This window comes from Leptidea sinapis, chromosome 13 (genome assembly GCF_905404315.1).
Source record: "Leptidea sinapis chromosome 13, ilLepSina1.1, whole genome shotgun sequence".
In the NCBI taxonomy this organism is placed as follows: domain Eukaryota; kingdom Metazoa; phylum Arthropoda; class Insecta; order Lepidoptera; family Pieridae; genus Leptidea; species Leptidea sinapis.
The window spans coordinates 12,925,272-12,942,963 of NC_066277.1; the positions used below are offsets into that span (position 1 = coordinate 12,925,272).

A 17,692-nucleotide genomic window follows, 5' to 3' on the forward strand; every position below is an offset into this window, starting at 1 on the left:
GGTTATTGAAAACGGCCGATACTCTATCTGGACGTAAAAATGATCTAAGTTTTTGAGGTTGAAATCCAACGGACGGGCGTTGAGAAACACTTGATGTTAGGTGGGCACCCCGCCCATTATATCGTTAGTAATACGCCATAAATCTTATATTTCAAAATACTTATTGAAAAACAAATCTATTTTTAGTTTGGTTTACACTTAAAACATGTTTTTCTTGTTTATAAATAATTATTTATAGTAATCGGAATTAATGGATCTGAACCGCTAATCCCAAAAAACAGACCTGGAAAAAAGTTATTAACAGACACTTTAAACGAACTGATTACAGATAAAGCCAAAAAATCGTGACAATACTTAAATCTGGCAACAATTCGCAAGTGTAACACAAAGATTTAGCATGAGAGAAAGTAGAACATTGTCTCAGAGAAAGTATCAAGGCACTGCAGGGACGAACTTTCATTGTCTAACTACATAATACCTGCTTAAAGTAATCCTAGAGAATTAAGCTTGGGTTTATCAAATAAATTAAATCAAATCAAAATCACTTTATTCAAGTAGGTCACGAAAATGACACTTATGAATGTCAAAAAAATATTTTTCTTATTGAATCTACCGCTACTTCGTAAAGGGTTGAGCTAATGAGAAGAAGTAGCAAGAAACTCATTGCCACTCTTTTATATCAAGATTTACATTTCCATCGATTTACAAATCATTTCAATTACAATACAATATGTAAAACGATGCAACAAACATACTCAAACGTCAAATAGTCAATGCCTTACACGAGTACCTAAGTCAAAAAAGTAAATGTAAATTAATACAAAAGTTATTGAGTACAGTAGCTGCATCATCCAGATACACCGTAAATAAATGAAGACAGGTATTCTGTGAGCATTTTATAAGCGATTATTATTGAAAAAAAATATATATAAATATAATAACTTAAAAGAATCTGAAACCGAGTAGAACCGTATAATAGTCGATACGTAAGTATATCTGTCCATACTGTAGTACTTAAATGTAACAGCTATTGGAGAGGACATTGAGAGATTTTTGAAGTGAAAACTTATTTAGCGAAGTTAAGCACTTTTCTTGGGATGGGTATAAAATGTTAAACTCGCGTCAGGACACGTGACCTGATCGACAATTCGTAAGACAGTCGTTGAAATTATGGATGAAAGAGAGTTTCTGAGGGATAAACTTTTTAATGTAAAATAATAATTGTTATAGTTCTGAAGTGTTAAATTTTTATCTTTTTTTTTGTGCGTCTGTTGTAACTGAATTCCTCCTAAACGGCTGGACCGATTTTAATGAAACATTCTAAGTGTCTTCAGGTGTATTCGAGAATAGTTTAGATTCACAATTGAACTACCTCCTAAACGGCTGGATCGATTTTGATGATTTTTTTGTGTGTTCCAGTGAATTTGAGATTGGTTTAGATTCTCAATTCCGTCCATATAAAATAATTCTCCTGCTCATGTGTATGCTAGTGAACTCCTCCTAGCGGCTTAACCGATTTTTCAAATTTAAGACGTGTGTACAGGACAACGTCTGTCGGGTCCACTAGTATAATATAAATTGTCATTTTTGTGTACGATAGCACAATAAATGAATATTGTATTTAATCACCATAAATGCTAGTGCTTTTATACTGATAAATAAAGCAATTCGTGCGGAATTATTCCCTAACCATAACCACAATATTCAAAAATGCACAACGATAATATCCAAGTTTTCACATCTGCCGGCACTCTCGGAGTTCAACCCGTTATTTTTATGAGGAGCAAAACGTGTACTGATGTTATACGCCCTGACCATAAAATTCTTCATGGATGGTCCATATTTACCATCTCTTACACTACAAATTTGCTACGAACCTAGTAGGGTTCAGTTTGTTATTTTTGAATCAAGGTGTATTATCATCATCATCATCAGCCGGAAGCCGTCCACTGCTGGCAAACAAAGGCCTCCCCGAAATATCTCCACGACGATCGGTCCTGCGCTGTCCTTATCCAATGTACTCCGGCGGGCGTACCAACACTGTGTCTTCCAGTACGTGGTCGCCATTCGAGGACTTTACTGCCCCACCAGCCATCTGTCCGTCGAACTATGTGCCCTGCCCACTGCCACTTCAGTTTCGCAATCATTTAGGCTATATCGTTGACTTTGGTTCTACTACGGATCTCCTCATCAAATTGCATATATTAAATCAAATCAAAATAATATATACTTTGAGACATAAGATGTTAATTCTCATTAGCTCACTAATTACAGTACCTATGATGCCCTTCAAAACCAAAACATTAAAAGGCGCTGCTGTGCAAACTGTCCACCCAGACGGTCTCCTATAAATGGTGAATGGGGGAAGAAATCTTGACCTAGGCAAATATCATGAGATATTTCATGCTGATGTCTGGCATTCCACAATTACAGTTTTTCCAAAATAAACAGTAAATAATAACAATAAAAGAACTAATAAATTTGTCACAATTATGTTTTTCTTATGAAAAAGGAGGACAAACGAGCGTACGGGTCACCTGGTGTTAAGTGATTACCGCCGCCCACATTCTCTTGCAACACCAGAGGAATCACAGGAGCGTTACCGACCTTCAGGAAGGTGATCGCGATTTTTTGAAGGTACCCATGTCGTATCGTCCCGGAAACACCGCACAAGGAAGCTCATTCAAGCTTTGTAGTACGTGGAAGAAAGCTCCTTGAAATCCACACTGTGGAGGACCGCCACACATCCATATGGTGGGGATGATATGCTAACTTGTGGCATGTCGTGCGAAGGTTGAATTCGGCGGCATGAATCAGGTGAAACAGGTCTTTGGAACAATCCCTGTCAATAATGCGGTAGAAGACACAGAATGAAGCGACGTCTCTACACAACGCCAAGCCGTTCTCCGAGCACTGGGTCCCTGATAATTCGAGCTGCTCTGCGTTGCACGCGGTCAATGGATCTAGCTTATACTGGGGTGCGCCAGACCAGATATGACAGCAATACTCCATATGTGGCCGGACCTGCGTTTTGTAGAGCGCTAGAATGTGGGCCGGCTTGAAGTATTGCCGTGCTCTATTTATGACGCCCAGCTTCTTCGAAGCTAATTTTAATAAATAAGGAGCAATGTTTTGAAAGATTGGAGAGTTTGAACCTTTCTGATTTCAGTGGCGAGAGAATTCCATCGGTTAACAGTTTACAAAGTTAATGAATTGCTAAAGAAGATAGTTTTATGAACAGTTGTACAAAGCAAAAGTTAAAATATATAATCTTCAAAACTTTTTTAAGTTGCCTTAGGTAGAAATTTAAATGGGGAAACTTACCCAGCTTATACACAAGGCCGTCTTTCAGTTTCTTCCCGTAGAACTCTGTATAGTTGTAGGCCCGCCAGCTCATGCCTGGTTGGTTCACTCCGTAAACCACATCGTTGCTGATGATGCAGGCGTCTCTATCGCACTCCCATTCTGTGGTCTTGCGGACCTCGTCTGTGATCTTACATGTGCTGCAGAAATAGATTATTTTATTTTAGAATTCCATGGCATGGAGTAAATAAAATTGTGTATTACAATCAAATGGTGGGTCATGTTTTTTTAAGACATGAAGAGCATTTCGTATATATAAATTCAGTTTCAAACGCATTTCAAACATATCTTCTAAACGTATTGTAGACTTCCTTATCACTATTATTTTCTTTGATTTCGCGAGTGTTACACATTTAAATAAAACACTTTTTCAAGGATTAAGACGCGTGTAATTGTAACTGTGTTTTTATATTAGATTTTGCATTTCCAAAATAATAATAAAAATGAAACTTTTACGCAAAATCTAATCTTCAAACACGGCTACAATTAGGCGCGTTTTAATCCTCTAAAAAGTGTTTTATTTACATCGTTATCACTATGGGAGGGAAATACACAAATAAAATTTGAACACGACCTCTGGCGTTCCGTGCCAGTGCTTTGCCAACTGAGATAACCGTTCGAGTGACATATCGTCATAAAATCTTGTATACTTTGTTCAACTCTCAAGTAGTGGCTTCATTTACAGGATCTATTTTACAGTTGATAACCTGTTCAACCCCAATATTTGCATATTTGGAAATTGACTTGAGATGTCGCTATTGTAAATCTAGACAATTTGTTATGTTTTTAAAGTGATAACCCTCACTTCTAGGATTAATAAACAAATAAAATTTGTAAACAATTTTTTTTATGAACGATGCGGGACTCGAACCCACGACCTCTGGCGTCCCGTGCGCTATAGGAATGCAAATTATCGATAATCTTGCATCAGGTGTAGCCAAGGAAGAGATGCTGTGTAATTACTTGCGATCGGATAAACATATTTTTGTAGGTTCTGCTACCGTTGAGATTACATAGAAATTGATTACCATCATACCATCTCTTACACTTCACATTTAACAAGTTTGTAGTATTCAGTTTGATATTATTATAAATTTTTTTAAGACATGAAGAGCATTCCGTATATATAAATTCAGTTTCAAACATATCTAACCATATTGTAGACATCCTCATCAAGCAAAATCTTTCCAAGTCTCACTTATGGCAAATATCACGTTATTATTTTTCTAGCAGAAAACGGTGTAAAATGTGCACGAATCTCCATGGATTGAATAAGAATAAATCTTTTCTTAATTTTTGTTTCATTCATTTATTAATTTTACTCACAATACTAGTATTTGCTAGTCTTCAATAAATGTAATAGAACAAGTTGTGGTTTTTTATTTATTTATTTATTTTTTTAACAAAAAAAACTATCAGCTAAAAAATATAATAAGAGCAATTTTGAAACTAGCTTTAGGTAATGTAATATTATAAAAGAAAAAGACAGAGAAAACATGTATTTGGACAAATAGACGTGAATAATATTCGTAAGGGTATATTAAGATTTCTCTTAAAATAATTTAAACTATTAAGGAATTTATATAAACTAGATTTACAGCCAAAATATAAATTTTGAAGAAATTTGCGTGAGATTAGAGGTGTGAGGAAGTTGAGGAAAATCTTATGATACCTTACCAAGAGGGCACGGCGGGTCGAAAAATTCTCATAAATGCCTGTACGCCCCCTAAGGATGTCTACATACGGTTAGATATATTTGCAATGTGTGAGGAACCTTACATAATAGTATTTATTACAACACTGAATTGCTCAATCTCCTATTAAAATCAATTCATTGACCAAGACGCGACGACCTAAATTGTTGCTGTGTGACTTATTTATAAATTATCATTATTTATAGCCTACATTTATATTTTATTGCATTGTCTCATTCTTAAAATAAACACTTATATCTCAAACTCAAATAAATTATACAATCGGCGCCGTGAAGCTGTAATGTGCAATCACCTGTTACGGTACTGAAATTACTGAGCTAGTGAAACTTATCTAAGTGAATTCTAGTAAGCTTCATAAGATACATAATAGCTTTAATGGTAAATGTATACACATTTATAATAACGTCCCAGCCACTGTTCAGGTATTATCTATAAATTTAAATGTTTTGTTAAAAAATGGCTGTTAAAATCCTATTATCCTATCCAGCTGAATATCTTAGTGATCGGACAGCCTAGGACTAGATTATGATTATTTTATAGCAGTACGATATTGTATATTTATATTAAAAAGAGCGCAAAAAAAATAATGCTGGGAGAGTTCCTTGCGCCGCTTTTTCTCTCTCAGAGTGCCATTTGTTTCCCAAGCGGTAGTAGTATCTAGTATATTTGAAATGACATCGAAAAGAATACTAAAGGCATGAATTATGCGCAATTATAATTGCGATGCCACTCGGAATTTTAAGTTTAATCAAAAATCCTGAGTTGCATTTCAACGGCAGGACGTATCACCTACAGATATCGCGCGAGTTGAATGCAGTCGGGGCCTGAGGTAAAGAGACATCTCCCCCCGCTATCCGCACACTTTGCCTCGTGCGTCTGCAGTGTAGTGTTGTGCCGTCTAGCCAGTTATCGTTTATTTATTATTATTTGTGTTAGACCACTCGACCAACCTGACTTTAAAGCAGTATATGAAATTAATGATTCAACTTCACCCCTACTCCACCGCAAGCTGTAATGCAACAAGCGATAGATGGACAAAGCGATTTGAGGCGATGTAATAAAGTTTCAGTTATACTGGCTGGAATAGTTTTGGGTCTACCATGACGACACCTCGTCATCAATAACTCATTGAGTCACCACAACCCACCCACCGTCACAAATGACATAATCTCCACTCGGCATTGCATATTAACATTGAAATCTGTTATTTATTCAATGGTTTTCACTTCCGACCTCTTAAGGGCACGATCATCGCTTGACGTCATCTTTATTTAGGCTTTATGCTTTATAACCTTTTTTATTGAAGTGGAGGATAAAAGAGGCTCTTTTACCCTAATAATAAAGAGAAAATGGATCACATTCTCCTGCAACACAACTTCACTCTTTTTTTATCCATAGTATGTGTGTATTATTGTCCACCATTAAGTATTTTCCTTGAAAGTCGGTGTTGCCAGGACGCACCACATGGGTACCCTTAAAAAAGCGCGCACGATGTGTGTGTACATATCTAAAACGCAAAACGCGGCGAACGACGCTCCTGTGATTCCTCTGGTATTTGCTAATAAAGTTCACCCAAACGTTGGTTTGTCCTCCTCTCCCATAAAAGAGTTTGGTGTAATACCGTGAAAGTCTATTAAAGATACTTAAGTTACGGTCAAGCCTATCGTGTTTTTATTCATCGAGAAAAAAACTATTCGCGGACAACATAATGTGAAAAAAAATAAATATTTGAAGGTAATTTTTCAAAGAAGTTTTAATAAGTTACCGATTAGTGTAATAGCGACTTTAAATAAAATAGATGTTGGAATGTACGCACGCATAATACATTAATAATTCATGACAAAATAAAATGTCTCATATTGTGATGAGTCATTGTGCAGGATTGTTATTTGCTCAGATTTTTAATATTCAAGGGCAGTAGAGTGGCGTAGGGTTCATCTGATGGTATCTGAGAACTGCTGTCAACACTCTGGTATGCATATTTTGATACGGGATTGGTGCGAACCAAAGCGGTATTTTTAATAATAATGTGAACTTAGATTTGTGTTTCGTTTCTTGCAATTATTTTTTTGTGTAAGATATAATTAAGCATTGTCAGCTGATTGTATATAATCACCGCGGCCACATACTCTTGTATCACCAGAGCAATCAAAAAGCGTTGCTCACCTTATAAACCTTCGAATAAACACACATATGAATTCGAAAACCAAAGGAGCCAACGCGTTGGCAACGGTTCCACTTATTAGGCCACTGACGCTGTACCGACGACCAGTAAAATTACTAAGTAACTAAGATTTTAAATCTAATAAGTTCGGAAAGCTCCGTAAAATCTTCTCATCCCAAATACCACAGCGTCTGAAGACGAAGGCTTTCAACCAGTGTGTGTAGCCGTGTAGTGATGACTTACGGTACGCAGACGTGGTCGCGAACTATGGGCCTAATCAGAAAGCTCACGCTCAGAGGGCAATGGAGAGGGCTATGCTCGGAGATTCCCTGCGAGATCGAATCAACAATGAGGAGATCCGTAGGTGAACCAAAGTTACCAACATAGCCAAAATTAAATTGCGAAACTAAAGTGGCAGTGGGCAGGGCACATAGTTCGACGGATAGATGGCCGTTGGCACAGTAAAGTCCTCGAATGGCGATCACGTACCGAAAGACGCGAAGGCCACCCACAAGATGGACCGACGATCTGGTCAAGATCGCCGGAATACATTGGATGACGGATGCGCAGGAGTGATCGTCGTGGAAATCTTTGGGGGAAGCCTTTGTCCAAAAGTGGACGTCTTCCCACTGATGATGAACATAATAGCGCATGTAGTTATTCGCCCAGCATCTAATTGACACTTTGTACATTCCGGCAACGACAAGTAATATTTATTTTAACTTTATTTAGACGTGGTATCATATAATATGTTCGTATGTTCTTCATGTTAGTATGAAGTACATACTTAAATAGGTATGCAATATGCATATTTTTGCAATACAGAAGGACAAAAGAGAGTACGGGTCATCTGGTGTTAAGTAATCACCGCCGGCCACATTCTCTTCACCAGAGCAATCACAGGAGCATTACACGCGATTTTTTTGGAGGTATCCATGTCATATTATCCCGGAAACACCGCACAAGGATGCTCATTCGACTGCTTTGTAGTACATGGAAGAACGCTCCTTGAAAACAGCACTGTGGAGCACCGCCACACATCCAGATGTTGGGGATTATATACTAATTTGTGGCGTGTGTGGCGAAAGTGGAATTCGGCAGCAAGAAAAAAGTGAAACTGCTCTCCGGAACACTCCCTTTGATAAATGCGGTAGAAGACGTCTACCGACGTCTCTACGCAACGCCATGTGATCTAGCCGTTCTCAGAGCACTGGGGTCTCGACAATTTGAGCAACTCTGCGTCGCATGCGGTCAAATGGTTCGAGCTGATACTGGGGTGCGCCAGACTAGAGCTGACAGCGATACTCCATATGTGGCCGGACCTGCGCTTTGTAGAGCGTGAAAATATGGGCCGGCTTGAAGTATTGCCGTGCTCTATTTATAACGCGCAGCTTCTTCGAAGCCAGTCTGGCTTTGTCTTCCAAATGACCGCAAAATTGGTAATCGCTTGAGATTTTGAGACCCAGAAATACGGTACTAGGCGAGGCTTTAAGGGAAATGTTGTCAAAGAACGGTGGTACGACAAATGGTCGTACTTTTATCTAACTCTATCTAAGTCTATCTAAGTCTAGTTGCACAAAAATAATAATCCAACAAAACTATTTATATCCATTTTTCAGTTTAAAGTGAACACAGGAGTGAAAGTACCATATACCCAAAAATAAACATTCTTATCTGAACCAAATCTCGAGAAGTCGACTTCAATACCGAAAAAATCACTGCAATCTTATCATTGGACAATACTCGTAAATTTATCGATTTTGGGTCAGAACTGTACAAACATTGCGATTATTTAAACTGTTTCGAAAGTGTTTATGTATTTATCGTTTAAAATATCCTGACTAGCATTCAAAACCAAATTTGGTTGTGTGCTTAAATTAAAAAAAAAACTTTACATTGAATAATAATAATTATAAGCGGGTTATTTTCGGCCGCTTTACATTTAAGTCTGCATATTAAAGATAATTTATGTGTGTATGTTGATTCACTTAAAACACAAGAATTTTTATCCTGAACTTGTGTTTTTGCGGTGTTTCCGGGACGATACGACATGGGTACCTTCAAAAAAAGCGCGTACACCTTCCTTAAAAGGCCAGCAACGCTCTTGTGATTGCTCTGGTGTTGCAAGAGATTATGGGCGGTGGTGATCACTTAACAACAGGTGACTCGTACGCTCGTTTCTCCTCCTATTCCATAAAAAAAAGAACTAATTCAAATGAAACCTTGTACACATTAAATTCAGTCAAATCAACTTTATTCAATTAGGCTTAATTTAAAAGCTTTTGAACAGCCACTATAAATATTTCTTTTAAATTACTGAATATACTATATGTTCGGAAAAAGTTCAGCTCGTGAGAACAACGTACAAGCAAATCAACGGCCACTCTTTTCAATCAAATAGAGTATTTTACATTGGCTGTAATATACATATCAAATTGGTTTGTAAGGTGCTGCATCTAATATATTATGAATCGTGTTTAAATAATATCAAATATTTCATAAAAATAAACAAAGAATAAACTGTATAATTATAAATTATCGTATATTGGATGCATCAACCTTTAGAGCTTGAATTCATTGTTTGTGTGAGGATGCTTCGTGAACATGATGGTTGTGATTACTGTCATAATTAGTAGTTACATCCAACAAATACAATGATTTTTTTACTATAATATGATATATAGCAGGTTGACCACCTGGCACCACATGCAGCACCCGATCACGACTTGACACATGGACCAAGGCGACATGACCACTCCGACAAACATAGTGACGTTAGTGCTCGATAGTTGGCGCTGTTGGCAGTGATTTCTTCCTTTTGAACCGTAAGTTATTATTCGTCGTCGTGCAGCACCTGCTTGGAGGTAGAAGAGACGGCCGCACACATCATTCTGGAGTGTAGGAGTGTGGCCAAATACCGGGCCAAACACCTGGGGTCACCGAGGACTCTCCCCGAGGTCATGGGTGACATCAGATGTTTGTTAAACCACTTTGAGGAGCTGGGATGGCAGGATTAGCCGCCCACCTCGCCACGCTAAATAGGCGCGCCATAGTCGTCGAGTTGCGGATAGTAGCCCGTGATTACCTACAACCTATAGTCGTCGATTTATTCGGGTTTTCTATCTTTATGTACCTGGACCGAATTTGATGGGATTTTCACTTATAGCTTATGTTATAAGGAGTTATTTATGTAACTAAGTCGGGGGCGCTCTCTTGTTTATAATACCGATCACTGGCATATTTTTAAATGATATTTTGTCTCTTCTCGTTATTACCTATATGACGACTGACATTAAATTGATTGATTGGTCTGCCGCTTCGAGCACTAATAATATTATTAAAGGTCCGAAGCTTAATTAATCAGAGAAGTATTAAAATTAGTGATGTTACCATGTTGTCGATTAAGTCATATTTAATATTTTATTTTCTCACTGGGAAAAGAAACGGCGCCAAATACTCTTTGAGTATTAAATTTTGCGCTCTTTTAACAACAATATTAATATTACAAAAGTAATTGCTAAAGACTATTGTTATCTAGTTTCAGGCTGGCTCATCGCTTAGAATTTAGATGATCTATACTAGAACAATAAGATATGCTGCAGATCTTTTATGTGATAAAACTTTTAAATTTATTTAGAGACTTCGAACACAGGCTGGTACTTTATAAGAATATATAAATTTGCCCTTGAAACCATACATTTCAATTACGAAAGATCGTCGAAGAGTTCGGATTTCGGTGACCCGCGTGAGATGACGTCATACATTATAAGCCTTCCGTTATAACCTCAAAGTGAACGTTTACTGATATTATTATACAGTATTAAAATACGTATTGCATTACGATTCGTGTCTAAGCTATTAAGGATATTGGTTGATTAGTAAGGTATAATAGAAAATTGAAAATCGTGACTTTATTTGTTTCTAATTAAAATGGGACCATATCGTAGACGTAGTCATGTGTTATATCTTTTTAGAATCTCCAGGAAATGCGCAAAAATTTGTGATACAGAGTAATAGGTACAAGATAAGAAGCGTAATTTAAAGAGATTCATAAATTACCAACGATGAAAAGCATGTATTAAGCAAAGACTCATCACAACCGATTTCTTCAAAATAAAAAAAATATACACGTTGTGGTAATTTTATCGAATGTTCAGTAATAATTTGTAAAAAAGTCAATTTGGTTAAATATTATAAAATAAATCATATCTTTAGGGGTAGCACACCACCCGTTGAACAAGTTTTTGCAGAAAATGGCCTCAGCCCACCCTTGAATTTGATCCAGGACATTTTGACATGTGTATAAAATTAAGTTACACTCAGTACACTTTTCTCTCACATGATTGCTATCTTACTGTTTTGGCCTCTTCCAGTCACATCAAGCCTTTCATACAAGCACTCTTATATTGGTACTCCTGGTCTCTTTTCAATTCGTCCCCGATTCAGATCGTGGAATGTGCAGACAACTCAACTTTTCCCAAGATGTTCACTTTTTACATTTATACAGCCAGTTTACTTTTACTAATTTTATACGCATGACCAAACAACCTTAACGTTCGTTTATTAGCAATCCTATTTTATTTATTAATTTATTGTTTCACAAAAAGTACTTATCTATCTCTATATATATAAAAATTAATTGCTGTTCGTTAGTCTCGCTTAAACTCAAGAACGGCTGGACCGATTTGTCATGAATTATTTGTGGAAGTCCAGAGAAGGTTTAAAAGGTGAATAAATAGAAAAATGCTGCTAAATCAAAAAAAAAACAAATTTGTTTTTCCTTTGATGTGTCCATACATAATTTCTATGAGAGAATTTATTGACGCACGGTTAGACAGTTCTGCTGTGAAACAATTTCATTACGACAGCAGGGTGCATATTTTACGAAGTAATTTTTGATGTTATGATATATTATTGACAAATTCATATAAAACATTATTTTATTTATTATATACAGAACAACGTGTGTCGGGTCAGCTAGTTCTAATTAAAAAGCAAATAAATGTAATGGACAAAGTACCTATGTACACAAAAGTTTAAGCATCTGGAGCCGATCAAGGAGTTACCTGTATTTCGACAAACAGACACAAGTACTACAAGTATTTTTATTTATTTATAACACTAACACTATTGCAATATTATATTTTATTTAATATAATAACAATAACAACTTTATTAATGGTCTTAGTACTAAATAATGCAATAATTTTAATACATACCTCTTTTGAATATATTGTTATTACTATTTCAAACTGTCACCACCACTTTAGGCAAAATTTAAATTAGAAATCACTTTAGGGCTTAGGCCATTATAATATAGTTAAGGTAAATATAGGCGTATTTTTTTCAACTTCATATAAAATAATAATTAATATTCTTTGTTTGAACAGCTGCGCAACTCAACAATGGTAAACAATTTTGTCGATTTCAATTATTAATTCTTATAGCACAATTTCTATTCTATTATGAAAACTAAGTATGTAGTTTTAGGTTACTCGAAATTAAGAAAATATATGTATGTAGGTAAGGCTTAAATTTGGCAAAAGGAGTTTATAATTATATTTCAAATTATAACACAACGTGTGTTTGGTTGTATCATGTATCAAAAAACAAGGTTTAAAATATTAGCAATTGCTCAGCGATTCTATCAAGGTAATGGTTAGCCTTCAAATATTTGCATAGCAACTCTATTGACATATTTCAAGTTACATTATAGATATTATATTGCATACCATATAATCCTTAATTTACATTATAGTTTATTTAATAGCTTTAAGCTAAATTTTAGCAGGACATCGAACATGTTTTAGCTTTCATAAGCCTTGCCCCAATTTAGAATTTTAATTTATCGTTTGTTTTTGCAATAAACGACAATAAAAAAATTAGGTTTGTAAGAGTCTGTCGTGCTATCTAATAAAGGTTAAAGGTAGTTTAAAATGTAAATAGTTACATCACACTTTAGACAAGAATGTATTAAGTAATTGATTATTACTGTCTTTTAACTAAATACGATACTTCTGTTATTACTCCGAATTTTACAATAACGAGTAGTTGTTTTGTTAAAAAGTTACCGTGTGTTAGAAAACAGTCACCGTTGATAAAGTATATAAGTACCTAATGAAAACGACCGATTATCGCAAGTTCATGATGACGTGCTAATTGGCAATGCTGTCAAGAATTTTGTTTTAGGAATACGATTAGCAGCTTGCACGTTGGTGGTCTAATTGTATGTTAGTAATTGTATCACTGTCAGCAATCGTAATTCCAAACAGAAAATAATACGATGAAAAGGGTGAAGAATATTAGAGAAATTAAGTTCTATAAAGGAGACAATTGTTACTTGTATCGAATAAATACTTATAGCACATCAAATGACATAATGTGTTCACGATAATGCTTATATTATTCTTTGTATGAATAGTTTATGCTTTCTATATGGGTGATTGAGAAATATTATTTAAGGGCAATCTCGCAAAAAGCGTGAAATTCTCTTCTTTTTCATGCAAATTACATGACTTTTTTAATTTTATTTAAATCATAAGTTAATTATCACACTATTTTACGAAGTTATTAAAAAGTTGTTTTATATATAAGTAAACTACATTTTTCTAATTTATAGGAATTAGAGAAGTATAGTTATAGAAATTATAGATATATGTTCATTGAAAATACAAAATCTGATATTACATTGACAACGTAACGATAATATATTATTTAAAATTTAAGTGTTAAACAAACATGACTGTAAGTTATAACTGTTGTGGAATCACCAAGGCCTTTAGCAACAGCATTTAGTTTCAAAGACAAATATAAAATAAAAACAAAATTTACATTCAAGTCACAAGAAGGTCTAACGCACCTTAATCCTCAAGTAAGTACATCGTAGAATTTTTATCATCGATAAATCAATCCGTCCGTGACATCACTATTTGTTTCGGAGAACAACTCTCACTTTCATTATTTCAATAGAGGACTGTTGAATGATGGTTTGTTTGTTTGGTTACATTATGTACGATTTAGACTTTAGAGCAACAATTGTTTCAGTTAAGTTTATTTCATTAGAGTCTTTCAGTTTCATTCAAGTCTCATTGTTCGTAGTTATTGTTTTTTTCTCTTTTGTTTTCCGTGTTTATTAAGTAGAACCTAATTATTATTACTTTATCAGCCTTTTTCTTAAAGTTACACAAAGTAAAAAGTTTTAGTTAAGTTTTAGTTAATCAAAGAATGTATATTATACCTATTACGCATGTCGAGTTAGCCGGTAAGTGGAGTGTACAACACTAAAATAATTTTTAAATGTGTCCTTAGATTAAGAAAGTTGTATGCACGTTGGCTTCCTAATTAATAAATAAATAAATACAAATATAAATAATCTTTAACAATAAATCCCTACAAAGCTACGATCTTCAACCTTTCACAAATATAAAAGTAAAAAAAAAGTGTATAACTGAATTATTGTCCCCAGTACTTGAGGTTAAAATAAAAACCAGATCTACTACATGTTAATGATATAATAATTACGTATTGGATGGTGAATATGTTATTCACTTTGCTTGTTCATTGATGACTATGATTAAAAATATCAACCATTATTAATGTTCGTGCAATTTGATTGCTTCAAAACATTAAATTCCGTAGCCTGGTCCAATAATGATAGTTTTGTTATAAAATAATAAATATGCATATCGAAACTTTTTTTTAAAATCTGTACTAAGAATAATTATTTTTTGAGATTGTATTTGCGCATCACATTACGTGAGAGCACGCAGATGTAGCAGATCGGGAGCGCTTTTTCTTTCAGATTGTTATATGTGAAGTACACAAAACAAAACTTAATGCTTACTGAGATGTATAACCTATATCTCTTCTTTATGAATCAAATGTGATTATATAAATGAATTATTCTACCCCAACTGATAGCTCCAAAGATAACGCAACGCAAACAAACAACTTTTTGTTTTATAAGTGAATATCTGAGGATATCTGCAGGGATGGAGGACTTAGAAACACGTAACCAGCCTTCAATATAAGAGTAGACTATGCTTGAAGCTTTCTAGTTAAAACGATAAATCGTTGCAGAAATACTGTGGCCGGCAATAGCTAACATCAAAGTGGTGCAAAAATACTGTAAGGCGCCTAAAAACTTGATTAAATGTAAAATTATTGTTGAGGACCCCAGCACTAAAAATGATACTGCAGTTCACAGCACTATGCTAACGACAGCATTCATACATCGTTAACGTTAGGTGGTAATTGAATTTCCATTCATAATCAAATGTTGAACCGGTTGCAACTCAAAGAGTTACCAGTTATCTTCACAAAGTTCAACAAATATTCAACGAAGGTTTGCATAAAGCACAACTCGTACGTTGACTTATACTGACAAAATATATACGATAGATTTACTAAATATGTCTGTCTCTCGATTAATAATATTATCTTCTATCGTTAAAAACATCACTTTTTTGAGCTTAAGGTGCCTTCGTTTTGTATAAAAAAGTAACTATTCATAAAATTAATCAAATGTAACGATACTTTTTTATCGATACGCTAAAGGAACATCCCTACTGTATTTAGCAAATGGCTGCCCGCCAATGATATTGACTTCAAACCGAAACACCTGGGACAAAGCTAATTATAATGGTGTCACGATTCGATTGCACCTTGAATATTATTAACGATGATTGGCTACGCATGTGTTACACACAGTTACTGTATTGAAAACACAGGGTACCTACAGGTTAAGTAACGATTACATCAAGCTATATCCATCTTATATTGATAGATATAAGGGATATCCTGAATCTTTTCTAGCAACTTTTCTAACGTACAAAATTGTATTATACCAACAGTTATTATGACACTTCAAAAGTAATAAAATAACGTTGTAACATCTACACAAATTGTACAGAATAGCACATTTGTTTAATCAATTTAAAAGAACTGTTAGAACGTCTGTGAAAAACATAAACGACTTTATCGCATCTTGGAAATGGGGAATGGATACACCAATCCATCATTGAGTAAAAATATTATTTGAAAATGTTAGCTCTGCAGCTATAGTCGTCTAGAAATATCTAATGACATATTGCACTTCCCGATTTCGTAAGGTTAACATAGCATAATTTTGACTAAGAGTTGTGAGTCTTTAAGATATAAGAAATAATCATTGAATGATTTCGATCGATTATTAAAAATCATAGAAGCACTTTCTAAAGTAATAAAGGATTTGCCAGAAAAGTTAGGGATCAAGCCGGTCACAGAGCTATGAATCTCTGACATATTTCATCATTGTCATCAGCCAGGTGCTAGCAATACAGGATGATCATACATTATACCACCACGCTGAAGCAGTAGGTAAGAGTGGGTCAAATAAACAAAAAATAGTTATATCAACCCAAGATGCACATTCCATACAGAACTTACGTTACTTACACTTGTGTATATAAACATTATCTGTGTTATTATACAAAAATCAAACATCTTTTGAACACTTGTTTTAAAATAATTCTATTACAAATTTGTGTCTTTCTGTTAGCGTTCAACAATCTTTAGACATTGTTTATATTTAAACACGAGTCGAAGTGTCTAAGATTTTTCTGACGGATAGTAATTGATATTCACATGGAAGATAGATTATATAATGATGATAGATACATGACAGCTGACAAAATTTTCGTTCCTTTAATAATTGTTCCTGTACCTACACTTCAGTTTATGTTGTGTTTAACAACGTTTTAGTTAAACACAAGCTAAACACTGTTTTGTAATAGAAAAAGATAAACTCCATTTTAGACGTGTTATTTTTAGGTCACTGACGTTGTTATAGTTGGGTCACTGTTTCAGTTTGTATCCAAACGATTCGTCTTCTTTTGTGGCAGAGGTCAAACGAGCGTACGGGTTACCTTTTTTTATGAAAATAATGGACGAGGCGAGCAGGCCGTAGACTGATGGTAATAATTGATAAGCCCTGCCCATTACAATGATTACAGGATTCTGGAAAAACCCCATAAATTCTGAGCGGAACAATAATTATTGCGCTTGTCTCCTTGAGACATATGATGTTAAGTCTCATTTGCCCAGTAATTTCACTAGCTACTAATGTTTACACGTTACTGCTACACAGCAGAAATACGCGCGGTTGTGGTACACATAATCTAGCCCTCACCCTATGCAAAAGGAGCCTCCCACTGGGAACCTGATGTTAAGTGGTCACCGCCGGCCAAATTTTTTCGAAGGTACCCATGTCCTGGAAACACCGCACAAGGAAGCTCATTCTATTTAAGTTTCAATTCATGGGAAAGGTTTTGCCGTCAATTTGTGTTAAGTGCAAGCACTGTTTGTGTTAGTTTATGGTAGTTTGATCTTATGTATCAAAGTGAAGAAAGGAATCGCAGTGCCGCTCAGAATTTTGGGTTTTTCATGAATCTTGAACGGCATTGCACTGTTG

The 17,692-nt window shown here is 35.1% G+C and overlaps 1 protein-coding gene across 1 annotated transcript in view; it reads right to left on the minus strand.

The window, feature by feature from the left end:
- LOC126967653 (uncharacterized peptidase C1-like protein F26E4.3) overlaps positions 1 to 17,692 on the minus strand; it is a 69,054-nt gene that overhangs the window by 14,806 nt on the left and 36,556 nt on the right. The window contains exon 4 of the mRNA XM_050812232.1: positions 3,325 to 3,503. Within this exon, the coding sequence (XP_050668189.1) occupies positions 3,325 to 3,503 (179 nt within the window). The remainder of the gene's footprint in view (positions 1 to 3,324; positions 3,504 to 17,692) is intronic.